At 42.5% G+C, this 26639-nt stretch overlaps 2 protein-coding genes across 7 annotated transcripts in view; both read left to right on the top strand.

Annotated features, from left to right (window-relative positions):
- Positions 1-15846, top strand: part of tfap4 (transcription factor AP-4 (activating enhancer binding protein 4)) — a 42941-nt gene extending 27095 nt beyond the window's left edge. For 2 of the 5 annotated variants that reach the window (XM_059654053.1, XM_048551682.2), the window contains exons 2-7: positions 8747-8912; positions 9356-9454; positions 10753-10923; positions 11884-12027; positions 12255-12422; positions 15098-15846. In XM_059654053.1, the coding sequence (XP_059510036.1) occupies positions 8838-8912; positions 9356-9454; positions 10753-10923; positions 11884-12027; positions 12255-12422; positions 15098-15265 (825 nt within the window). In that variant the 5' untranslated portion in view covers positions 8747-8837 and the 3' untranslated portion in view covers positions 15266-15846. Of the gene's footprint in view, positions 1-192; positions 575-2428; positions 2697-8746; positions 8913-9355; positions 9455-10752; positions 10924-11883; positions 12028-12254; positions 12423-15097 lie in introns of those variants that run through there. The other 3 variants (XM_059654051.1, XM_048551683.2, XM_059654052.1) reach the window with 3 other exon arrangements.
- A 5834-nt stretch (positions 15847-21680) lies between these two features.
- The window catches only part of srl (sarcalumenin), a 60874-nt gene continuing 55915 nt past the window's right edge, over positions 21681-26639 (top strand). For both annotated transcript variants that reach the window (XM_048552629.2, XM_048552628.2), the window contains exon 1: positions 21681-21752. In XM_048552629.2, the coding sequence (XP_048408586.1) occupies positions 21695-21752 (58 nt within the window). In that variant the 5' untranslated portion in view covers positions 21681-21694. The remainder of the gene's footprint in view (positions 21753-26639) is intronic.

The raw sequence follows: 26639 nt of genomic DNA, 5'->3' as shown, positions 1-26639 counted from the left end.
TCCATTTTGGCCGCTCGGAAGTGTGGGAATTGTAGTTTTCTTTTGCTTGCTGAAAGATTGTACTCTGAATTATATTTAACCCAATCTATCCCCTCTGCTGATCAATATTGTACAGGATTGCAATCGGACGAAGTTTAATGTTTAAATTATTTGCAATTGAATTATTAAGAATTATTAAGATTCAAAACGAAATACTGTGGATGCTGGAAATATTAGCAGATCCGGCAGCATTTGTGGAGACCAAAAGTGTCAGGTCGACGATTTTCGTTAGGATTCAGTCATCAACCTGAAACATTAACTCTTGTTTCTGTTGCCTCGGGTTTTGCCAAACCTGCTGAATGTGGAGCAGGGTGCCCTGTTGGGCTGAATGGCCAGTTTCTGTGATGTAATTCCTACAAATGTCTGGATTTCCAAACTTTGTTTGTTGTTGAATAGATTGTGTGGGAGTGTCAGTGCTGCCTATTGGATTACTGATATCATCTCTGAGGACCGATAGTTACATCTTGTCATTGCAACCATTGACACCTGATTGTACAGAATCCGCAACAGAAAAATAGGCTAATTGGCTCATCTGGTCAGTGTCAGATTTTATATTTACATACAGTCCTTATTCCTCATATATGCATTAATCCTGTTTTTAAATCTACCAGAGTCATCAAGTTCACAGCATAATATAACCTATGCTACCCTGGGAGTATTTGGTTTGTGAAGGTGGAGGTTTAGCTTTAGTCAGTATTTAATCTGTCCCGGAAGTGATAGATGGGACAGTAGACAAGGAACATTGTACCCAAATCATGATGTAGATACGTTGGGAATGTTTAATGAGACAACTGTTGATTTATTATTGTCACATGTACCAAGATACAGTGAAAAATATTCTTTTGTGTGTGCTATTCGGACAAATTGTACCTTACATAATACGTCAGGGTAATAGAACAGAATTCAGAATGTATTGTTACAGCTGCAGAGAAAAATCAACTCTAATATATGAGAGATCCATTCATAAGTCTGTTAACAGCAAGGAAGAAGCTGTACTTGAATCTGCTGGTACATGTTTTTAAACTTCTGCCTGAGGAAAGAGGATGAGAGAGAGTATAACAGGAGTGGGAGGGGTGTCTGATGATGTTGGCTGCTTTCCCAAGGCAAGGAGTGTATGGTTTTTGTGATGGATTGGGCTGCGTTCACAACACTCCAATCTCTTGCAGCCTTGGGCAGAGTACTTGTATACCCAGCTGTGATACATCCAGATAGAAAGAATATGGTTTATTGTGCATTAATTAAACATTGGTCAAGGTCATTGTGGACGTGCCGAATTTCCTTAGCCTTCTGAGAAAGTAGAAGTGTTGGTCTTGACCATACTGTCCACATGGATGGATCAGGATGGATTGTTGGTGATATTAACCCCTAGGAACTTGAAGCTTTCAACCATCCCCACCTCAGGAACATTGATACAGAAAGGGGTGTATCCTCCACTCCACTTTCTGAAGTCAATAACCAGCTCCTTTATTTGCTGACATTGAGGAAAACATTGTTATTGTTACACCATGCCACTAAGCTGTCCTTCTCTTTTTTTCTAATTTGCCTTGTCGCTGTTTGTGAACTGACCCACTACAATGATGTCATCGGCAAATTTATTAATGGAGTTAGAGCTGAATTTGGCCATGCAGTCTTGTGTATAAAGGGCTGAATACACAGCTTTATGAAGCTCCAGTGCTGAGGATTATCATGGAAGTGTTGTTAGCACCTATTGTTAGTGATTGCGGTCTGCAGGCCAGGAAGTCAAGGATCCAGTTGCAGAGAGGAGTAGCAGAGACCTAGGTCTTAGAGTTTAGAGGTGAGTTTGGTTGAAATTATATCAGAGATATTAGGAACTGCAGATGCTGGAGAATCCAGGATAACAAGCTGTAGAGCTGGATGAACACAGCAGGCCATCGCTACACCCACAGTCTCCACAGCTAGCAGCTCCAGAGGATACAGCAACACTGAGCCCTGCCGAGCCTTTACCAGCCCCCTAGATCTCCCCCTTACTGAGGACGAACGGTCAGTCCTCAGTAAAAGGCTCATCTTTGTCCCCCTCCACCCACACATTAACGAATACCAGTCACATTTGGATATTGAGCAGTTTTTCCGCTGCCTCTGCCTCCTTCCACCTATCTTCTCCTCTATCCATCTTCGATCCACCTCCCCCTCTTTCCCTATTTATTTCAGAACCCCCTTCCTCTCACCCATTTCTGGTGAAGGGTCTAGGCCTGAAACATCAGCTTTCCTGCTCCTAAGATGCTGCTTGGCCTGCTGTGTTCATCCAGCTCCACACCTTGTTATCTTGGTTGAAATTATGGTGTTGAAGGCGGAGCTGAAGTCAAATAGGAGCCTGATGTGTAGGTGTCCTTGTTATCCAGATGTTCAAGGGATGAGTTTAGGGCCAAGGAAATGGTGTCTACCATGGACCTATTGCAATGGTAAGCATATTGCCGTGGTCCAATGCAGTCTGGGAGGCTGGAGTTGATGCGTGTCTTTACTAAGCTCTCGAAGCTCTTCATAATAATGGATGTCAGAGCCACCAAGTGGTAGCCATTAAAGAACATTGACTGATTTTTCTTTGGCACTAGGGTGATCGTGGTCTTCTTGAAGCAAGTGCAAATCTCACACAAGAGGAAGGAGAGGTTAAAGATGACTGCGACTACTCCTGCCAGCTGGTCTGTGTAGGATCTGAGAGGGGGTTTTACTGTGATGAGAAGTGTTCACTGGACCTTTAAGCATGAGACTTGTAGACATTACTTGTACATAATTTTTTTCTATTATACTTTCATTCTGCATGTGACAGTAGCACCATTGTGGTATTTTGAAGCATCCTGTTAGTGTTTGGTACTTTTGTATTGTTTGCTGGAGTTTAGAATGGTCACAGTGCAGAAGGAAGGTATTCTATTCAATATATCTATATCTGCTGTTTGAGAGTTATTCGGTATCACTCGTCTGCATTTTCTCCGTAGGGCTTTTTTTTTTATTTCATCAGATAATTATCCTATTCCTTTTTGAAACATACAGTTAAAGGTGCCTCAGCCTCACTGAGGAAATGCATTCCAGATTTTAACCAGTGGCTTCATTTTTTAAAAAATCCTTATGCTGTTTGTTTTTTTTTCAATTACCTTTAGAAAGTATGCTCTGGTTCTCAAACCTTTCACTGATGGGAACAATTTCTCCTGGTCTGCTTTGTTGAGATCATTCATGATTTTGAACATTTCTGATAAATTTCTTCTCAGACCTCTCCTCCCAGGGAGAACAGCTCCAAGTTCTCCAGCCTACCCTTGTAAATCAAGGGGATGTAGTATAGTGGTTTGTGTCAATGAATGAGTGATATTTGCTGTGCCCAAAGGCAGTTTCTTAGCTCATTGAAGCTAATTTTTAATCTTCAGCAGTTTTCTTGGCAGTTCTGTCAATTTTGGTTTGCCATTACCTTCTGCTGTGTGACAGAGTTAGGAGGCCTGTTCCAAATTGACCGCAGCCAGAATGGGAATTAAAACCATGCAAGTGGTGGTGTTTTGAATCACAGCTAATGGAGCTAACTGGCCCCCAACAGTAATCTTAGCAGATTGGTCATTAAAAATTTTCGTTGAATTTCAGTATTCTAGTAAAAAGAAAAACAAAAGAACTGCAGAAGCTGTATATCAGAAACAGCAATTTCTATTTTTGTTCGGTATTCTAGTAATGCTCCATCAGAAGAACTGGGGAATTAAAACAAAATTACCAGGTGTCTTTTTTGTAAAAATCTGAGATTCTCAAATCTCCTTCAGAACAGAGTGCATGGAATTGGGGCTAATATATTAGTAAGGATTGCAAATTGGTTAACAGACAGAAAGCAGAGAGGAAGGATGAATGGATAATTTTCAGCGTAGCAAGCTGTTACTAGTGAGGTATTCCAAGGATTGGTGCAAGGGACAACATTTCACAATGTGCACAAATTATATGGGTGATACCCATGAGCCAGACTTATTGTCAATCCCAAATCATCCTGGAGAAAGTGGCGGCAAACTCCTTCTTAAGCTCTGGCAGTCCTTGGGTGCGGGGACACCAACAAGGCTGTATGTATTGGAGTTCCATGATTTTGATGCAGCAGCAATGAAGGAACAATGATATAGTTCTCTAGGGTGGTGAGTGGCTGGAGGACAATTTGCAAATAATGGCATTCCTGTGCACCAGCTGCCCTTGTCCTTATAAGTGGGATAGGATGTGGGTTTGGTGGGTGTTAAAGGAGTCTTTGCGAATTTCTGTAGTGCATCTTTTAGATTTGTGCACATAGCTGCTACTGTGTATTGGTGATGGAGGGAGTGGATGTTGAATGCAGTAGTTGAAGTGCTAGTCAAGCAGACTGCTTTGTCCTAGATGGTGTTGAGCTTCTTGAGTGTTTTAAAAGTGCATCAATGTATGTAAGTGAAGAGTATTCCATTACACATGGTAGAACAGGCATTGAGGAGATGAGTTACTTGCTGCAGAATTTATAGTCTCTGACCTGTTCTTGGAGTTACTGTATTTGTAGGGCTTGTCCAGTTCAGTTTCCGATCAGTGGCATTTCCTGAGATGTTTATAATGGGGATTCAGTAATGGCAAAATATTGAATATCATCATTAGATTCTGTTGTTGGGGACAGCCATTGCCTGACACTGTGTTAATTGCCTCTTGTAATTCCAAACCAGGATATTGTTCAGGATTTGCTATAATGACCTGAGAAATTTATGAAATAATGAGTTAATGGTAGCTGTCTTTTCCCGCAAGTGGGGGATTTCAAGACTAGGGGGCACATTTTAAGGTGAGAGGAGAGAAATTTAGAAAAGACACGGGCAAACTTTTTGCACAGAGGGTGATTCATGTGTGGAATGAACTTCCTGAGGAAGTGGTGGATGTGGGTACAGTTACAACGTTTAAAAGACGTTTGAATAATTATATGAATAGGAAAGATTTGGAGGGATATGGGCCAGGAGCAGGCATATGGGACTAATTTAGTTTGCAATTATGTTTGGCATGGACTGGTTGAACCAATGGGTCTGTTTCTGTGCTGTATGACGCTATAAGGACACAACTGCTTTAGTATCTAGGGAGTTATGTATGGTGCTGAACGTTGTGCAATCATCAGCGAACATCCTCATTTTTGAACAACAAAGGACATTCATGAAGTGAACTATCCTGAAGAATTCTCACTGTGACGTTCAGAGGCTGAGATGATTGATTTCTAACAACTACAACCATCTTTCTTTGTGCCAGTTTGACCCCAGCCAATTTGAGAGTTTCCTCCTGATTCCCATTGGTGCAGCAACAATGATTTCAGTTTTGCCAGAACTCCTTGATGCCTAATTGACCGAATACTGCTTGATGTCATGGGCAATCACTCTCACCTCCTAGAGTTGTGCTCATTTCTCCATGTTTAGACCAAGATTATAATGAGGTCAGAAACCAGTTGTCCCTGGCAGAGGTCAAACTGGGTGTCAGTGAGCAGGTTATTCCTTTGCAAGTGCCATTGAAAGAACTGTCAACAGCTCCTTCCATTCTTCCCTTTTTTGTTTTTGATGATCAAATGAGAACTAATAGGGTGGTAATTGGATGTGTTTGATTTGTTCTGCTTTTTGTGAACAGGACATACCTAGGTACATTTCAACGTTGCCAATGTTACACCGTACTCAGATAGGACATGGTTAGTTCTGAAGTACAATTCTTCAGTACTATTGCTAGAATGTTGTTATAACTCATTGCTTTTGTAGATTCCAGTGTCTTTGTCATTTCTTGATATGAGTGAATCAAATTAATTGAAGACAGAACAATTTTAATTTTCCAAATTTACTAATATGACACAAAAGTTGGTGGGATTATAGATTTTGAGGAGGAAGCAGGGTCATTTCAAGGGGACAGACGAGGGCTAAGTGAATTGGCTAAAGACATAAAAGATGCAATATAGTGCAAATAATTATGAAGTTATTTACTTTTGGTTCTAAAACAAGGACAAACGTTTCTTAAATGGTAAACGATTGGAAAGTACTTGGTGCCAAAGGGATCTGGGTATCTTGTTAAAGGAGTAGCTAAAAGTTAGCATGCAAGCACAACAAGTGATTAGGAAGGAAATGATTTGTTGGCCTTCATTACAAGGGAATTTGAGTAAAGAAGTAAAAATGTCTTGTTGTAGTTATGTAGAATCTTGGTGAGACTTCACTTGGAGTCTTGTGTACGGTTTTGGACTCCTTATGTAAGAAAGAATACACTTGTAATATGGGGAGTAGCAGAGGTTCACCAGATCAATCCCTGGGATGGAGCGGTTATTTTATGAGAAGAGATTGAGTCATCTGTAGAGTTTTAAAGAATGAGATCTCATTGAAACTTGTACAACCATCCTGTAAAAATTCTTTATCAAATAGTTCCGAAGTGTAGTGAATTTATAACCAGGAAACAAACACTCCGAATAATGGGTAACCCATTTATGACTCAGGTTAAGCAGAATTATTTAACGAGTTGTGACTTTTTGGGATTCCCTCTCCTAAAGCTGTGGTAGTTCAATCATTGAGCACAGTCAGGGCAGTTTCTGGAGACTAATGGCATTGGTGCTATGGGGTTAGTGCAGGAAAGTTGCATTGAGGTAGCTGTCCAGCTGTGATGTAGCTGATTGACAGCGTTGATGGCCTATCTCCACTCCTCTGTTCAGGGGAAGAAACTGGTCACCCTTATATGGTGTGGCTGACTTGTGATTCCAGACCCACAGCAATGTGGCTGCCTCCTAACTGCTCTCCAAAATGGTCATGCATGCCAGTCGGTTGCACCAAACTGCTGCAGAAATGTCAAAACTAAGAAAGTTCCAACACCTCATGGTACGCAGAAGCCCAAGAAGGTGGTCAAAGACTATTTATAATGGGCTGCCCTTGCCAGCCCAGATCAAATCCAAGGAATGATTGAGAATGTCTTTGATCTCTGTCCCGTTCTAGTAAATGTTTTCTGTATCTTTGCCAAACCATCGCAAAGTGGTGCCCAGGACTAGATGAAACCCTCCAGGTGAGACTCAGCCAATTTTAAGGTGATTGGAGGACAGTATAGGGGAGATGTCAGAGCTAGGCTGTTCACAGAGTGGTGGGCATGTGGGATGTGCTGCCAGCAGTGGTAGTGGAGTCAGATACTTTAGAGACTTTTCAGCAATTCTTGGATAGGCATGGAGGATAGTAAAATGCAGGGTAGATTGATCTTAGTAGGATATTAGGTCGGCACAACATCGTGGGCCGAAGGGCCTGTACTGTCCTGTCCTGTTCTATGTTCAATGTTTTCTAAACACTTGTCATAACTTCCTTACTTTTGTTCCCTGCCTCTATGGCTGTATTTATAATGCTCACAGTGTCTTACTCACTGCTTTCTTAACTTTTTCTGACGTCTTTAAAAATTTATTCATGTAGACCCCCTCTGGTTCCTCAGTGAGAAAGGGGGAATGCCACACATTTGAGCCTTGGTCATTAATACTGACCAAGAAAAGCAGTGGGTCCTCGTACTGAACCCTAGGGAATTCCACTTTCTTGACTCTGTAGCATAATCGTTCTTAGATACAAATCTGGCTGAGTGAAATGTAACAATGTATGGCACAGGCTAAGGAACAGATTAGAGTGAGAGATGTTTAATTGTTATTGAGTCAGAAAATGGTGTGGTTGAAGACCACATATCAATTTATGGCTGAAATTTTGAATATTGCAGAATTAAGCTTTTTGGTTTAGTAACATTCCTTTTTTATTTTAAAAGGAAATATCAATTTAAGATGATGGAGATATTGCATCTGCATGTATTTCCTGTTGACAGTTGCTATTGTAAATTCATGTTTTACATTTCTCCGGCAAAAGTGTAGAATGTGTCTCACTCTAAGTTGTAACACCTTTGTGTTCTCCACCATCCCTAACAGGAAATAATAATTCCAGCCTAATCACTTAATAGAAACAGTTTTTGTTATCAATTTTAATGTATTTTTTTTAAAAATCCCAAAATGATGCCATGGCAACTTTTTGTTTTCTGACTGCTTCCTCAACTCCCTGCTTCCTGTAAAGATTCCATTCCATTGTCATAGTTTGTCTCCAATGCATCTGTTCTGATGCTGCTGCTTTCCATTATGGTACTTTCAACATGTCTTTCTTGTCCCTCAGCTGAGAATTGAAAGGGCACTGACCAATGTTTAACCCATTCCCTGCACTTCTGCCCTGAACCTCCACCACTACACACCACATAAGGGTTCCCCTTGTCCTCACTATCCACCTTTTGTACTCGCAAGATCACCCTCCACTAATTGCACCACCAACAAACTGATCTCCTCTTTCCCTCCCTGTCAGCATGTCAGGACGACCACTCCCTCTTTAACCTGGTCTACTCCTCCAATCAGCCCAAACACGTCAGTCCCTTACCACACAATTTCACAAGGTGAAACACTCGCTCTTTTACCTCCTCTATTCTCCAGGCCCCAAACACTCATTCCATGTGAAGCAGCATTTTTACTTCTACTTCTTTCAATCTAATATTAAACAAAGAAGCATAAATACTGGGGATCTGAAACAAACAAAACCAGAAATTATTGAAGAAACTCAGCAGGTCTGGCAGCATAGAAAAAACAATTAACTTTGAGTCTTGTGACCTTTCAAGCAATTTCAATTTTTGTTAATCGTCACCTAAGTGAGCAACTGCAAGAGGAATTGATATAAAGTGAGTGGAAAAATAATATTATAACTGTCTTGGTATTTTATTCCAGCCTGGCTAATATCCCACTGACCCAGGAGTCACAGAGAGACCAGGAACGGAGGATACGAAGAGAGATCGCCAACAGCAACGAACGGCGCAGAATGCAAAGCATCAATGCTGGGTTCCAGTCCCTGAAGACACTGATACCACACACGGATGGGGAGAAACTCAGCAAGGTCAGGCACAAACTGGTCCTCACCTCCTATCCACGTGCTGTTTGTCGGAGGGGTCACTTTGGAGAGGGTGGAGATACATAGATAAGCCACTGTGAATCAGACAATGGGTAACGTCGCTTGGAATTGGAGAGGGCGAGGGTAGGGGCTTAATTTAAATATATTCTCCCACGTTTTGGTCAATGGATAATACAGCATGGGTTTCAATGGTGAAAAAGCCAATCAGCCCAACTGAATGATTGGAAAAAAGGCTTTCATTGCTAAAAATTGACTGGGTCCTGTTGTCAACTATTTAAAATAATGTGTCCCTGGAGAAAATCCGATCCATCAGGTTTGTTTATGAGGCAGTTTACTCCCAATCGTTGGTGATATTTCAGTTCTGTCATGAAGTTGAAGCTGCTTCGAGGGATGCAGTTGATGCTCATATTGATTTCTCTTCCCCACAGGCAGCCATTTTGCAGCAAACAGCAGAATATATCTTTTCACTTGAGCAAGAGAAAACGCGGCTACTTCAACAGAACTCTCAGCTGAAGCGTTTCATTCAGGTGGGCAGTCTGTCTGGAATTGATGGGGGATGAAATGACATGGCGCTGGCTATTGGCCATGTTTTCCTGGGATACCAGTGATGCTGCTAGACACAGACCGTGCTGAATCAATGTGTTTATGTGTCTTGGTAGATTTGGCGGTGGCACAATTTGATTAGGTTCTTGTGGTTCATGCTGGTGGTGAACTGCATACTGCACCTACCAAAGGCTCTTCAAGGTGGGCACATGTCGCCCTGCAGACAAGAAGTGCTGGGCAAAGGAGCAACAACCTTGACAACAGGATGAAGGACAACTCAGTGAAATTTGCAAGTCTCAAATCTGGCCTTACTACATAGGACTGTTTAACTGGCTGCTGCATCAAAGACTCCAGAGAGTCAGTGAAAAATGTGACATTAGCAAACGCAAAGAGGACAGTTGACCATAGCTATCATGAATACACATTGTCCATCTCTGTTTGGATGGTGAGTGTTCCTTGAAGTCAGTGCTTTACACATAAATAGGAGGAGACCATTCAACTCTCAAGTGTGTTCCACCATTGCTCCATTTTCCTTGGTTGTCATGAAGCATTTCTTGATATTGGACATGACTGAAGGTTTTTTATTCATTGTATGAAGGCATCACTGCTAGGCCAGCATTTATAGTTGAGAGGGCATTTAAGAATCAACCACGTTGCTATGGATCTGAAGTCATGTGGGCCAGACCAGGTACGGTTGGCAGATTTCCTTCCCTAAGGGGCATTAGTGAACCTGATGGGCTTTCTTTTTAATGATTAATCACCAATGGTTTTCATTAGGACAGCTTTTTATTGAGTTCTATTTCACCATTTATCATAATGGGATTCTAACCCATGTCTCCACAACATCAGCCTGGGTTTCTGGATTACTAATCCAGTGACATTACCTTCCTGATGATCTCCATCTCCCTGCTCCCAGATTTTTGACAGATACATGTGATTGATGGTTACAAGGTGTTTAACAGTAATTGTGTGGAAATACTGTGTCTGAAGAGACAATAGTCAATTTAAATAAAGCAATCTTCCACGAACCACAATGAGGTGCATGACAAGATCGCTGCTTGGAAGATAAATATTGGTTAAGACAAATGGGAGAATACCCGTAAACACCTGTAACATCTCATCTGCCCTGGAGTGTCAGCCTGGATTTATGCTTAAGATGTGTTTGTGAACCCACAACTGTTTTGACTTTGAAGGTGATTTGGTTCGCTGGTAATACCTGCATCTGAGTCTGAGTTTAATCTGGATTAGCTGGCTCTAAGTTTAACAGAGATTTGTCTTCCAGGAGTATAGTGGTTCCTCCCCCAAGCGGAGACGAGCAGAGGATAAAGATGAAGGGATTGGCTCCCCAGATGTTTGGGAGGATGAGAAGCTGGAGGACCTGAAAAGGGAAATGATTGAACTTCGGCAGCAGTTGGACAAGGAGCGTTCGGTCAGGATGATGTTGGAGGAACAGGTTGGTAGAACTTGTTTTGAAGCTTTCGCACAGATGCAAGCAGCGCTAGGTGCAGTTGTAAGGCACACAGGCCAGCATGTCTCAGATTTGGACTTTGTGCTGAGTCCACTGATTACAGTTGCTTTAGGATCCTGATTTAGAATGCAACACAATCCCTTGGATCACTTGGATATTGGTCAGGGAGGTCAAGTTGATTGCAATGCCTCATATTATCCTTTTATTCCATTCGTTCATGAAGTTGGGCATTGATGGCAAGGCCAGTATTTGTTACCCTTAAGGTGGTGATGAACTGTCTTCTTGAATACAACTGATTGACATACTGGGGCATTTTGAAGGGTGTTTTAAGAATCAACAGCATTGCTGTGGGTCTGGAAATGCTTTTACACCAGATAAGGATGGTAAATTTCCTCCACTAAAGAGTATGAGTGAACCAGATGGGATTTCACAACAATTGGCTGTTCATGACCACCATCTGATACGAGCTTTTTTTTTATTATTTAACTTTTATTTTTCTCATCAATCTGTTCAGAAATGTTATTACATAACTTTGGAGCAGGTAGGATTTGAACCTGGGCCTCTGGGCCCAGAGTTAAGGACACTACCATTGCCCCACAAGTTTTTTTTATTCTAGATTTATTTAATTAACTGAATACAAATTCCCCAGTTGTTGTGATTGAATTTTAATTCATGTCACCTGATCAACAACCAAGGCCTCAGGATCATTCATCCTCTGACCTTAGTCACTGTACTACTGTACTCTTAAATGGCGCACACATTGGATGTAGTCCCTATGAACAAAGCACAATGGTACAGCTGTAACCAGTGGAATGGTACAAGGAAGTGGTGAGGGTACCGTGTATGTGTATCAGAGATCAAGCTCCTCACAGAGCCTGTTGTAATTTGATCTCTGCAAAGCTCTTCCCTGTCCCTCGGAGATTGATGAGGTGCATTTGTTGGCAGGTTCGTTCTCTGGATGCCCACATGTACCCTGAGAAACTAAAGGCCATTGCACAACAAGTACAGCTGCAGCAACGGCATCAGGAACAAACTAAGATCCTTCAGCAGGAGGAGCAACAGGAACCCGAATCCCATCTTATGACCCAGGTCAGCACTTGCCTCGTTAGTGCTTGAGTTATGCATTCTCAGTAAAATTGATTAATTATTACAACAGGGTCATGCCTCCTTTTTAAATCAGAACAAAAATCTTTATTAATTATCCATAAGTGTGAGTCTTTAGCCATTGTCAACTATGGTTCTGTGTGGAAGGTTAATAAGCAACACTTAACTGACACAATATATTTAATAATTGTTCTTTGTTTTCTAACTCTCAGCTCCTGCCAGCGCATGTCTTCCCAGCATCAACTCACCATCCAACTGTCATAGTGCAGACTCCACCCCCACCAGCTTCGCATCAAGTTACCGTGGTGACAATGGGACCATCCTCAGTCATTAACAGCCCATCCACTACATCGAGACAGAACCTAGATACCATTGTGCAGGTATGGCCACAAAGATGCAACACACAGAAATCATCACAGACAAACACATCCCCAACACACCCACACCCTTATAACACAACCCCACAGCCCAACACAAACAAACACCCATACCCCAACACATATCCTCACCTACATGCCAGCGTGCACATATGCACACCCACGTTCAATGCACAAACCCACCTCAAACACATGTGCCCAAAACACACCCTCAAAACATATGCAGTCACATGGATGCACAACACATACAGACCCTCACTCAACACTTACGCACACCCACACACACATGCCTGTATTTTGGGAAATTCAGACAGGTGTCTGTACTTAATCCCATTTATCCACCTCTGATTCATATCCCTAGATATCTTTATCAGTCAAAATTCTGCTGATTGTCAGTCTTAAAATTTCCAATGACTTTCAAAATTCACAACATTTTGAAAGAACAAGTGTTCTAGACGTCAAGCCCCTCGTGTATGAATGCCCTTCTGGGTTTTACTCCTGAATACGTGGCTCTAATTTTAAGATTATTTCTTTTGTTCTTTACTCAGCCCAACAGTGTAAAAAGTTTTTCCATAACTACCTGTAACAAATTCTTTTTTAAAAGACCTAAACTGAATCACTTCTCAACCTTCTAAAATTTAAGGGATTACAAGGCCAGTTTCTGCAACCCATCCTGATCATTTAACTCATTGTAGATTTACCAGAATTGTATAAAAATGCAGTGTACCCCACTTGAGATCAATATATCCTTTATTATCTAAGATCTTTCCAAAATCTTCACTGTTTAGCTCTGTGTAGATATCTAGACCATGAAGTTCAAGTGTCTCCATGTCGCATGCTCAAACAGGCAGTCATGAGGAATCTCACTCAGAGAAACTTGAAGTTGCCTACATGCAACAAAAACGAACACCCACACTACATTGAGGATGAATGAGTGACCATCAGGAGTAGTGGGTACCCATTATTCTGGAGAGGTTTAGCTGCACTTCTCATTGATGCCAAAATTAGTTTGATAATATCAGTAAAGTAACCCAGAAACTGCTGTCGGAGAAACATTACCCTGACATGGTTTATCTCAATGATTCATCATTGCTATCCAAGTGTTATACCAACTCAAATATCTGCAGAACTGCCCAATGCAAGCTTAGAATCTTGCAAGACACTTGTCTGAATCTGAAAGGGCAGAAAAATTCAGTCATATGCAGCATAAAGATTGGTAGCTTATCATTCCAAGTTATTCTGTATTTAAAAAGTATCTGGTACATGAATAGGAAGGGTAAAGAGGGATTTGGGCAAAATGCTGGCAAAGTGGACTATATCAGTTTAGGATGCCTACAATGTTTCTCTCACCCGGTGGGTCTTCTCCATTGTCACTGGTCTTACTCCTTAAATCTTCACCCATGTGCAGATCAACTGATAATGGGAGCTGCAGATGCTGGAGAATTCCAAGATAATAAAATGTGAGGCTGGATGAACACAGCAGGCCAAGCAGCATCTCAGGAGCACAAAAGCTGACGTTTCGGGCCTGGACCCTTCATCAGACTCTCTGATGAAGGGTCCAGGCCCGAAACGTCAGCTTTTGTGCTCCTGAGATGCTGCTTGGCCTGCTGTGTTCATCCAGCCTCACATTTTATTATCTTGCAGATCAACTGCATGTTTTCTGAGATCTCTGCATTGGGCACCTTGGGTTCATGGCCCACCTTTGTGAAGTTTGGCAATTGGCACGGTGGTACTTGATCTTCAAACTCTCATTAAGGATTACAGTCAATGTTTTGTCATTTACTACTTTCACTTTAGTGTACTGTATTCATCACTTTTTTGATGCAGTCAACTATACACTAAGGAGTGGGTGACTGTTTTGCAGAACACTTGTGCTCAGTTATGAATGTGACTTCAAGTTTCTGGTGGTCTGCCAAAGATCCCACACTGGCCTCATTGTCCTCAGCCTCCTCATGTTCCAATGAGTCTTGAGTTGAGCTTGAAGAACAGTACTTCACCTTTCACTTGAATAATATACAACCTCCTGGACTTAACGTTGAGTTCAACAGTTTCAGATTGTTATAGGTCTCTGTTTTGATTCCCTGTTCTTTCCTGGTTTTCATTTTTCATTTTTTTTCCCCCTCATAATAGTGGCTGTTCATCATTCTGCCGTTCACAACTCTTCAAGACATGAATTTTTTTAACCCTGCTTCTCCCTTTTGTCTTGCATCAAGAACCTTTTTGTCATTTAATCTCTCTTGTCTTCCACCCTATCATAGACGCTTCTTTCTTTCCCCACACTTCACTCCTTCCCATACTGCCCTTTTACATTAGCTTGAAAACTGTTAGATCTTTATATTTTCCAAGTTTTGAAAGGTCCTCAAATTAAAATGTTAAGTTTTGTTTTCCACCTGCACAGCTGAGTATTTCCTGCATTTTTTTTTGTTTATTACAAGTGGAAGTCCTGTCTAATTGTTGTCTAGAGTCTCTGACGCCAACTGAAGGCACTTCAGGCAGATCTGGTTGACATACCAAGTCGCAGTTTGAACCTCTGGTCAGTAAGGCTGTTGGTAACTTACCCAATAAATCAAACAGTGGGGCTTTATAAGAATTTCTTTCTGTACCCTGTAACAATCTTTGTATCACTCCCTTATCCACATGTGTTGTCAGCCACTGGATTTCTTTTATTTAAACCACAGGCAATCCAGCACATTGAAGGAACACAAGAGAAACAGGAAGAGGAACAGCGGCGAGTAGTCATTGTCCAGCCAACCCGTGTATGGTCAGGCACTGAATCGGAGAGAGGGGAGAGAGAAGCACTGGGGCTACGCGATGAGCAGGGGCCCATGGAGAGGGTTCTCCCCTGACACTACAGCTGTACCAGGCCGGGATTGATCGAAACATCGTTGCCAATGTTTTTCTCGCAAAAGGAAGAAAGAATTTTAGTCTCTTTGTGATCTTCCCAATACTGTAAACAATCTCAGTCTGGAATGAGAGGCTATCAAAAATCTGGACCATACCAGAAGGGATTGCAAAATCCTTTCTTGCGCTCATGACTACCTTGGAATTCATAGCTGAAGTGTTGCTGAGGGACATTTTAGCACTCTTTTATTTTTTTACGTTTTGGGGAGGGGTGGGCATTTCAAGCACTTACTAATTTGTTCAGTCCAGTGGGGATAACTTCCGCCAAGTGTGAACTGTGGGCCCCATTTCTACAATCACTGCCCCCACCCCGACTTGTACTGATGTAGATGATTTTTAAGCAATGTCCTTTCATGTAGGTAGTTTGTTAGTTCCTTCCATTTCTCCCTGTATTCATAATCCAGTTTTACGTTGAGACAAAGTTTGTGTTCATTGGAAAAACTTATATTTTGTTAAGAAAGCGGGAGGGGGGGAAAGCACCTGCCTTGCAGAGAGAAATAAAGTTTGTACATTGTTTTTTTTTTAACTATTTTCTGTGTGCATGTGTTTTTCTATGTTTCTAGTCCATATACTTTTCCAGCTCCTTCAGTTACAAAGAAAATGCTGAGTTCTTTTTGTGCTCTTGACAGAGGAGCCGAAGGAGTAACTTTTTTTAAATTCATTAATGGAATGAGGGTGTTGCTGGCAGCTTTTATTGCCCATCCCTAATTGCCCAGAGAGTTCAGAGCTGTGGGTCAGGAGTCACATGTAGGCCAGACCAGGTAACGATGGCATTTTCCTTCCCTAAAGGACATTAGTGAACCAGATGGGTTCTTCCAACAATCAACAATGGATTCATGTCATCATTAAGATTCTTAATTTAGAATTTGAATTATTTTAAAAAAAACTATCATGTGCCATAGTGGGATTCGAACCTGGGTCCCCAGAACATGACCTGGGTTTCTGATTTAACAGTCCGGCAATAATAGCACTAGGCGTTGCCTACCCTATAACTGGAACAGATGGTCAGGGAACCCCCAACAAAAGATAAAGGGAGTGTTAACAGTAGCAAAGGAGGATGTGGATGTATAACAAATGTTAATGATTGCTGTGATCAGTAAACAATAGGTCAGCTTTGCTTAGGAAATAACAATGCCATCAAGATGCTGGGGGGAAGGGAGGGGGTAAATAATCAGAATGGAGTATAGTAGATAATAAAGTGTGAAGCTGGATGAACACAGCAGGCCAAGCAGCATCTCAGGAGCACAAAAGCTGACATTTCTGGCGCAGACCCTTCATCAGAGAGGGGGATGGGGAGAGGGTTCTGGAATAAATAGGGAGGGAGGGGAAGGCGGACCAAAGATGGAGAGAAAAGAAGATAGGTGGAGAGGAGAGTATAGGTAGGGAGGGGATAGGTCAGTCCGGGGAAGATGGACAGGTCAAGGAGGCGGGGTGAAGTAGTAGGTAGGAAATGGAGGTGCAGCTTGAGTTGGGAGGAAGGGATGGGTGAGAGGAAGAACAGGTTAGGGAGGCAGAGACAGGCTGGGCTGGTTGTGTGGTGCAGTGGGGGGGGAGGGGATGAACTGGGCTGGTTTTGTGATGCAGTGGGGGGAGGGGAGATTTTGAAGCTTGTGAAGTCCACATTGATACCATTGGGCTGCAGGGTTCCCAAGCGGAATATGAGTTGCTGTTCCTGCAACCTTCGGGTGGCATCATTTTGGCACTGCAGGAGGCCCATGATGGACATGTCGTCTGAGGAATGGGAGGGGGAGTTAAAATGGTTCGCAACTGGAAGGTGCAGTTGTTTATTGCGAACCAAGTGAAGGTGTTCTGCAAAGTGGTCCCCAAGCCTCCGCTTGGTTTCCCCAATGTAGCGGAAGCCACACCGGGTACAATGGATACAGTATACCACATTGGCAGATGTGCAGGTGAAGATCTGCTTGATGTGGAAAGTCATCTTGGGGCCTGGGATAGGGGTGTGGGAGGAGGTGTGGGGGCAAGTGTAGCACTTCCTGCCGTTGCAGGGGAAGGTGCCGGGTGTGGTGGGGTTGGAGGGGAGTGTGGAGCGAACAAGGGAGTCGCGGAGAGAGTGGTCTCTCCGGAAAGCAGACAAGGGTGGGGATGGAAAAATGTCTTGGGTGGTGGGGTCGGATTGTAGATGGTGGAAGTGTCGGAGGATGTTGTGTTGTATCCCGGCGCCTTCCACTGCAACTGCAGGAAGTGCTACACTTGCCCCCACACCACCTCCCTCACCCCCATCCCAGGCCCCAAGATGACTTTCCATATTAAGCAGATGTTCACCTGCACATCTGCCAATGTGGTATACTGTATTCATTGTACCCGGTGTGGCTACCTCTACATTGGGGAAACCAAGCGGAGGCTTGGGGACCCCTTTGCAGAACACCTCCACTTGGTTCGCAATAAACAACTACACCTCCCAGTCGTGAACCATTTTAACTCCCCCTCCCATTCCTCAGACAACATGTCCATCATAGACCTCCTGCAGTGCCACAATGATGCCACCTGAAGGTTGCAGGAACAGCAACTCGTATTCCGCTTGGGAACCCTGCAGCCCAATGGTATCAATGTGGACTTCACAAGCTTCAAAATCTCCTCTCCCCCCACTGTATCACAAAACAAGCCCAGTTCTTCCCCCCCCACTGCATCCCCAAACCAGTCCAGCCTGTCTCCGCCTCCCTAACCTGTTCTTCCTCTCACCCATCCCTTCCTCCCACCTCAAGCCGCACCTCCATTTCCTACCTACTACCTCATCCCGCCTCTTTGACCTGTCCGTCTTCCCCAGACTGACCTATCCCCTCCCCACCTATACTCTCCTCTCCACCTATCTTCTTTTCTCTCCATCTTTGGTCCGCCTTCCCCTCCCTCCCTATTTATTCCAGAACCCTCTCCCCATCCCCCTCTCTGATGAAGGGTCTAGGCCCGAAACGTCAGCTTTTGTGCTCCTGAGATGCTGCTTGGCCTGCTCTGTTCCTCCAGCTCCACACTTTGTTCTTGGATTCTCCAGCATCTGCAGTTCCCATTATCACAGAATGGAGTATCGTGTTTGTGCTCTGAAATTGTTGAATTTAATGTTGAGTCCTGAAGGCTGTAACGTGGCTAAGTGGAAAATGAGGTGCTGCTCCTCCAACTTGTTTTTGGGTTTGGTTGGACCACTGCAGCAGACCTAGGACAGAAATGTTAGCATGAAAGCAAGAACCTGAAGCATGGTCAGCTGAAGGCACAGCACAAATGATGGTTTGATGAAAATTGAGCATGAATAAGAGCGCACAATTGTAAGAAAGTAGAAATGCTGGAGATTTACACAGCTAAAGGAGGTAACAAAGTAAGGAATAAGTGAATTGAACAGGAGGATGTAAAATTTAAATTTATCAGTGTCTTGGTAGTGTCCTTGTTTCTGAACCAGGACATTGAGGTTCAAGCCCCATCTATTTCAAAGATGTGTAATATCAACTCTGAACAGGTAGATTAGAAATACCTAAATTTTATATTTATAGGGCCCTCTTAATGAGGTGGTTGTGCCTGTATCTCTGGGCCAGGAGACCTGGGCTCACGTTGCTGTTGCTCCAGAGGTAAACACGTTAATTAGAAAATTTCTAGATTTTAAATTTAAGATGATGTTGGTTAAAGACCAGAGGAGTAAAACGGGAAAGAAAACCAAAAAAAGAATAAATGCATGGAATTAAAAATCTAGCTCTTGTCAGCCAACAGAATCAGCACAGACTCTTTGAGTGGGCAGGCAGCAGATCACATGACTCCTTTTCTTTGCTGTGGCAGCATATGATTGGTCAGAGAGCACCAGAGGGGGCTAAATTTTGAAAATGCAATCCTGTGACATGGGTGATGATGAATAATGGCATCCGCTGCTATTTATATGGTGTTAATCCCCTCTGGCACTGCTCTCTGCCATTTTCAGCAGCAGCGGCAGGTGTCCCTGTTCAATGGAAAGACAGTCCCTTCCCTGCATGTTAATAATTGCAGAGGAAGATTAAATCCCCTGAGGTTACACCAGAATGTCTGAGCCATGTTAGCAGCAGGAGTACAGTGTTGTCCCCGTGCCCCCCACAAGTGCCCCAAACCGCTGACTCGTTACAGCACACTCTGTCACAACCAGCAGCTAAGGCAGGCATAACGTGTCAAAGGAGAGCAGGTGCTCCCAGGTTACAGATGCTGGCTATTTATTCTCTATCTTGCAATCTCAGCAGCCATTGTTGATGGACTCTTTCACCACAGATGGTATCACACATATCCAATGCCCATTTCCCAATGGTCACTGAGCAACAACTCCGGCTGATTTTCCTGTCCTATGCTGAGTCTATCATGAATTCTATTACTCACTACCTTGGATAAAATTCATTTACTCCGCACAGGCCAGTAATCAAACCAGGGATAATACTTAGTTTTACTGTTCTTCTCTAAGGAACTATCTTTTCCTAGTGACCCATTGCTGTGATCTGATCATTTCTTTAACTCAATTCTGGGTACATATATTCCATATAAAACAAACACAACACCACCCCACCCTATCCCCTGTTAAATTCCATTATATAACTCAGCACCCTGAATAACCTTTATTCAGTATTTAAGCCTCCGGAACTTCTGACACACACACAGGGAAACAGGGAGTTTGAGAAAGAGAGAGGAAAAAACATATAGTGTTCCACAGAGTGAGAACAAAAAGGACTAGGTGCTAGAGAAAGACTGAGAATGAAAGATGGAAAGAGATTTTGAGGATCTGACAGTGACCCCAGTCAGAAATGGGTCCTGCTAATCCCAGGATTTATGTTGCAGGTTAAACCCTACTCTACAGTGATAGTTAGAAGAGCCATTAGACTGGCTAGCAAGATTAGATCACATGGAATACTGGAAGAACTGGCCATTTGGATTGGAACCTGTGACCAGTGGTGTGCTGCAAGGATCCTATTCAATGATGAAGTGGGCTGAAAGGATTACTCCTGCTGTTCAATTCCTAAACCCCACCAGGAGAAACGGGAGTCACTGGATGCCTCAGAAAACTATCGCCTCTTAAGTTTGCAGGTGACACCAAAATTGGAGATGTAGTGAGCAACAAGGAAGGTTACGTCAGAGTACTTGATCATGGGCAAATGGGCCGAGGAATAGCAGATGGAGTTTATTTTAGATAAATGTGAGGTGCTGTATTTTGGTAGGCCAAATCAGGGAAGGACTTCTACACTTAAAGGTATGGTCCTGGGGCATACTGTGGAACAAAGAAACCTTGGGATGCAGATACACATTTCCTTGAATGCAGTATCGCAGGTAGATAGGATAGTGAAGAAAGCATTTGGTATGCTTGCCTTTATTGGTCAGTGCATTGAGTATAGGAGTTAGGAGGTCATGTTGAGGCTGTACAGGACACTGGTTAGGGCACTTTTGGAATACTGTGTTCAGTTCTGGTGTTCCTGCTATAGGAAACATGTTGTGAAACTTGAAAAAGTTCAGAAAAGATTTACAAGGATGTGCCAAGGTTGGAGGATTTGAGCTATAGGGAGAGGCTGAATAGGCTGCGGCTATTTTCCCTGGAGCCTCAGAGGATCAGGGGTGATCTGATAGAGGTTTAAAGAATCATGAGGGGCATGTGTAGGGTGAATAGTCAAGGTATTTTCCCCAGGATAGGGGAGACTAAAACTAATGAGCTTTAGGGTTTAAGGTGAGAGGGGAAAGATTTAAAAGGGATATAAGGGGCAACCGTTTCAAGCAGAGGGTGGTGTGTGTGATTGGAAAAGAGCTGCCAGAAGAAATGGAAGAGATGGTACAATTACAACATTTAAAAGGCATCTGGATGGGTATATGAAAAAAGCAAGGGTTTAGAGGGATATGGGCCAAATGTTGGTCAATGGGACTAAATTAATTTAGAATACCTAGTTGGCATGGACGAGTTGGACCAAAGGGGCTGCTTTTGTGCTGAACAACTCCATAAAAACAAAGTATCTCAAGGTCATAAATATTTTATTTTTCAAAATTACAAGCAAGATCGAGTTGAAATTGTGGTATTCTACAAATGTATTTCTCATTCTTAGCAAGTTCCCGGGTTCACTGTTTTAAACCTACTTAAAACAACATCAAAGATTGATGACATTGCCTGCTCAGATGGAAGTATCACATCTGAGTTTGAGTAACTGAAGCTTAAGAATGTAAAGGGTAGCTATAACATCAAACTTTCACAATTAAATCTTTCAGCGTTGGATTGAGCACAGTTCAAAAAACAGAATGAACACCTGATCTTGGTCAATGGATCTCCTGATAATTGTCATGATAGACTCTTGACCTTTGATTCCTCCTTTTAAGGTCACCCTCTGACCTCCAACCTTCTCCTCTATATATTACTGCTCGCTGACAGGTTGTTCCTGACAGTCAAAATGAAGGGACTGGTCTCATTGAGTATCTTCCTTTCTCTGCTTGTCTTCGTGACGCCAGGTAAGTCCCTCTTTTTAACTCATTCATAGGTTGACAGCATTCCCCAAACTTGCTTCTTTTATTTTTTTTTGCATTGTGACTCGATCTGTGAACCAGCAACTTTAAAATTTGCTTCAATGAAGAGTCTGGACTGAGGCTACTCAGCAGAGTCACAAACAGCAGCTGGAACATTAAACCAGCAAACAACTGATTCTGTAAAAAGATACATTTAGGAAGACAAGTTCTTAAACTAAAAGCTCAGCAGGGGGGCACTGCAGGCTGAGTTTGAGGCTTTGGGAATTAAAAAGAGTTTTTGTGACCATTCTTTCTGCTTAAACAAATACTACCCAGCTGCAAAATGTGATGGAAGAATTGTTAAAGTAGAAAGTGAAAGACTGAATAGGGCAACTGCAGCTCCTAAGCATACTGAGTGTAATTTAAAAGGGCACTTTTTGACTACTTTCTTACGGTAAATATAAAAGTTCACTTTTTGTGGGTTGGGGGAGGGAACTGTTCTAGTTACCCTTGTGCGCCCTTGGGTTAATTTGATCTAGCAAGTCTACTGTTGCTCATGTCCGAGTATTCTGGGTTGGTGTAAAGGAACTAAGTATGGAAATGGCTTTGTAACTGGATACCAGTCCTAGCCGATCGCCTCTCCCAGCCAGCGGCAGTTGTTGGCTCCATGTGCTGTCACACTGATTCATCCCATCTTCCTGACCATTTAAGGGCATCTTTTAATTTTCAAAAGAATTGAAATGTTATGAAGAATGGAATCTAATGTGCCCCCTCAACTAGTTGAGACACGGGCATCCTTCACCAGGTCTGGTGAGTGTGGGACTCTCTCCTCCTCGGAATTCCAGTTTTTAGCTATTCCCCCTTTCCTTCTCTATCAGACGATGTTGGCAGTTTGTAGGATTGGGTTGGAGTTAAAACTCCCTAATCCCCAGCACCTGCTTCGTTCAATTGCCTGGTTCCACCACATACCGGCTTACTAGTTTGAAAGGAAAGAAGAATTTGCATTTAGATAGTGCCTTCAATGATATCCGAATGTTCCACAACTTTTACTACCATTGAAGTATTTTTGAAATCTAGTCACTGTTGTAATGTAGGAAGTGCTGCAACCAATTTGCACACAGCAAACTCCCACAAACAGCAATGTAATAATGAGCAAATAATCTGTTTTAGTGATGTTGATGATGAGGAAATATGGTTAGGACATGGGATGGAATTTGTCTCCTCTTCAAAGTTGTGCAATGGGATTTTTATGCCCACATGAGGGGCCCATACTATGATCCATTCAGTGGTGCTATATTCGCCACTCTGAACCAGAGACTGAATTTGATGATTCATTGCCACCTCACACTTGACCCTTGCAATTGATCAATGATTAAATAGTTTCAATTATATAGATTTACAGCACAGAATGGAGTCTTCAATCTGTAGCTAACAGACTGAAATGGAGGGTTAAGGAACTAGTTAAAAAATCTGGAGTGCATATCTTTTCTATTCATTCTACTAATATGTGTGTTATTCCATCAAAATATCTTATACTGCTTCACACAAATAAATACGCTGAAATTTGGATCAGAGATAATGGGAACTGCACATGCTGGAGAATCCAAGATAACAAAGTGTAGCTGGATGAACACAGCAGGCCAAGCAGCATCTCAGGGGCACAAAAGCTGACATTTCGGGCCTAGACCCTTCATCGGAGAGGGTTCTGAACTAAATAGGGAGAGAGGGGGAGGCAGACAGAAGATGGATAGAGGAGAAGATAGGTGGAGAAGAGAGTATAGGTGGGAAGGTGGAGAGGTGATAGGTCAGTCCGGGGAGGACGGACGGCTGCACCTCCATTTCCCACCTACCAACCTCATCCCGCCTCCTTGACCTGTCCGTCCTTCCCGGACTGACCTATATCCTCCCCACCTATACTCTCCTTTCCATCTATCTTCTCCTCTATCCATCTTCGGTCCGCCTCCCCTTCTGTCCTTATTTATTTCAGAACCCTCTCCCCATCCCCCTCTCTGATGAAGGGTCTAGATCCGAAACATCAGCTTTTGTGCTCCTGAGATGCTGCTTGGCCTGCTGTGTTCATCCAGCTACACAATTTGTTATCTACGCTGAAATTTGGTATTGTTGATACAGAGAGATCAAACAAATAATTGGGAGAATTCCTGTAGGTACGAAAGAAAGACTACGTAAACAGAATAAATATATTCAACAAGCAGATAAAATCAATTCAGGTCAGCAGAAAAGATCTACTGATACTGGATTCTGCTGCTGGATTCAGTCGTAGGTGCTCCCTGACATATAAAACATATGCAACCTGTCTTTAGACTTGAAGTTACCACATGCCTGGTTGTTGGACAGGCAATCCAGAGGAGTGGCCTTTCTAGAGGATTTTCTCAGACTTAAGTTTGAATTCCAACTTTCTTCCCCATTCCCCAACCCTTCGGTCCATAACTTTCTGATATGCATCCAGCAGGGGGAGATCTGGGCTCAGTTTGCAAAATGCCCAACTGCACAGACAGCAACCAGACTTTGATATGCACTATATGGATAAGGTTCCACTAATTGGTCATTGTTAGTTTCCCTTGAGCAGACAGCGGTGGACCTCCTCTGTCCATTTGATGGAGGACCTCCTAAAACAATGGTGAATCAGGAATTCCACAATATCATTCCAATACGATAAAGGAACAGCAATATATTTCTAAGTCTGAGACTTGGAAAGAATAGTATCCCCACAATATGGCAGTTTTTATCATTCTCAGTAGTAGAGGTTGCAGAGAAAAGAGTTGTCATTGAGGTTATTTTATGAGAGTTGCTGCATTGCATCTTGTAGATCCTGCAGCTTGTAGCCACAGTGATGGAGAACCTGGATATATAGTCCAGGAGCTGGCGTAGCTATCAAGTGACTTGTCCTGTTCTGAATGGTGTTGAGGTCCTGAGTGTCTCAGCCAGCATTCTGTCAAGTTCCTGTCTGGTAACCATTGGAGAGTCGAGTGGTCAAGAAATATCATTGTCTTATCGTATTCACTGAGGACAAAATGTTTGCACTACAATTGGAATGCTAGGGCACTGTAGAAAATTGCAGTAAAGCACTGACCACAGATCCCACTTCTGTTGCTCCATTTTTGTTTCTGTTTTCAACTGGACTTTGGCAATATGCCTTGAAGGGATACCACTGTGAGCAGTTTTGAAAATTGGAGCCTAGTTCATGCCACAATGAATTAACGCTTTCCAGATCATCATTTCATATCACATGTAACCTAATCATGGTTATGTCACTGTAGGGTCAAAGGCCAGCTGCTTTTTATGTCATTTTGTAATCTTATATTACCAAGTGACAACAATTTGACACTTGATGCCAAGTTGTACGAGTATCACCAACTACTAGTGAAATGACTTATTTACAGGTCAAACCCTCAACCTATAAATAGTTTATTAATGGTGTTGCCTTGTTCCTGTTAATACTGTGTATGAATTGTTTAAAAATATTTAGGTACACAACTCTGTTCGTGTTTGTGAATGTGTGAAGACATTAGGACAGAATGAGGTTCAGTAATGAAGATGCCTCTAATGTTGAATTCCCTTGAAGATTCTGTATGCAAATTAATTCTTGAAATGTGACTTTGTGCCAAGTGAAGACCTGGCAAGGCTAGCAATAAAGAACTGAAGAAAGTGTGACTGAAATGATGAGAAGCTGGAGGGAGTGAAAGATCAGAAGGGTGAGATAGATGGGTAGAAAGCAGTGATGAGGGAGGGAAATTGAAGCAATGAAGACTAGAGGGATAAGGTACAGGAAGGACACATTGCTGGCAGATGAGGTGCGTGAATGGCAGGACACTTCTGTGGGATGCAAGATTTGAATCAGGTATTACGGGGGTGAAGATTGAAGTAAGCAAAGATGAATTATAAGTGATGAGATAATTCCAAGGCTAAGGCTAATAAAAGATAATTCTGGATGGGCTGTCCAATGCCATAGGTGAGTCATATTTTGATAAGAAAAGATAGGAAGGAAACAGGACCGTAACGTGAAGAAGGAACATAGTTCTTTGTAAATGAAGCATTATAATTTATAAAATAATGTCTAAATTTTTTGCTATGTGTTACCGTAGTCTAATAATCTCAGTATATTTTGGTCAAGCTTCTTAATCTTTCAGGAGTTGGTGCTAAATCTAGCTGGTGTGAATCTCTATTTATATTTAATTGCATCTGGGTAACAGACACTTGTGGCTGATCATCTGTGTCCAATATTGGAGTTTCTTTGTACATAGAAAGCTAGGCATTTCTATGCAGTAGTGGTAGTGTCCCTACCTCTGGGCCAAGAGGCTTGGGTTCAAGTCCTACCTGCTCTAGAGATGTGAAATAACATTGTTGAATAGGTTAATTGGGAAAATGCCGTACATAGAATGCAAGGCAGTCTTGTGGGTGCAGTGCAGTATCCTTACTCCTGAGCCAGGAGACCCAGGTTCAAATCCCACCTTTCTCGAGAGGTGCATAATAATAATATCCGAACAGGTTAATATAGAAAATGTCTACAGACAAAGCTAAACTGTTGTGGCAGGTGGTAGACTTCCTACCTCTGAGCCAGGAGGCCAAGTTCAGGCTCCAGAGGTGTGTAAGAACACCCCTGAACAAGTTGATTTAAAAAAACATGGAAAGCTATTCATTTGGAAACATTGGTGATTTACTGGTGGTGGTTAATAAATGGAAGTTAAAAACCATAAGTGATTCAGTGATGGGGGGAGAAAAAACATTTAGATGTGTGTAAGAGCACTTCTGAGTATATAAATATAGTCATTGAAAGAATACCAAAGAAACAGGTCATTAAACCCTACATGTCCAAGCTTTGGTGATAATGGGAACTGCAGATGCTGGAGAACCCAAGATAATGAAATGTGAGGC

Source organism: Stegostoma tigrinum, chromosome 23 (assembly GCF_030684315.1).
Source record: "Stegostoma tigrinum isolate sSteTig4 chromosome 23, sSteTig4.hap1, whole genome shotgun sequence".
Classification (NCBI taxonomy): domain Eukaryota; kingdom Metazoa; phylum Chordata; class Chondrichthyes; order Orectolobiformes; family Stegostomatidae; genus Stegostoma; species Stegostoma tigrinum.
This window is presented reverse-complemented; position numbering and strand designations above follow the sequence as displayed.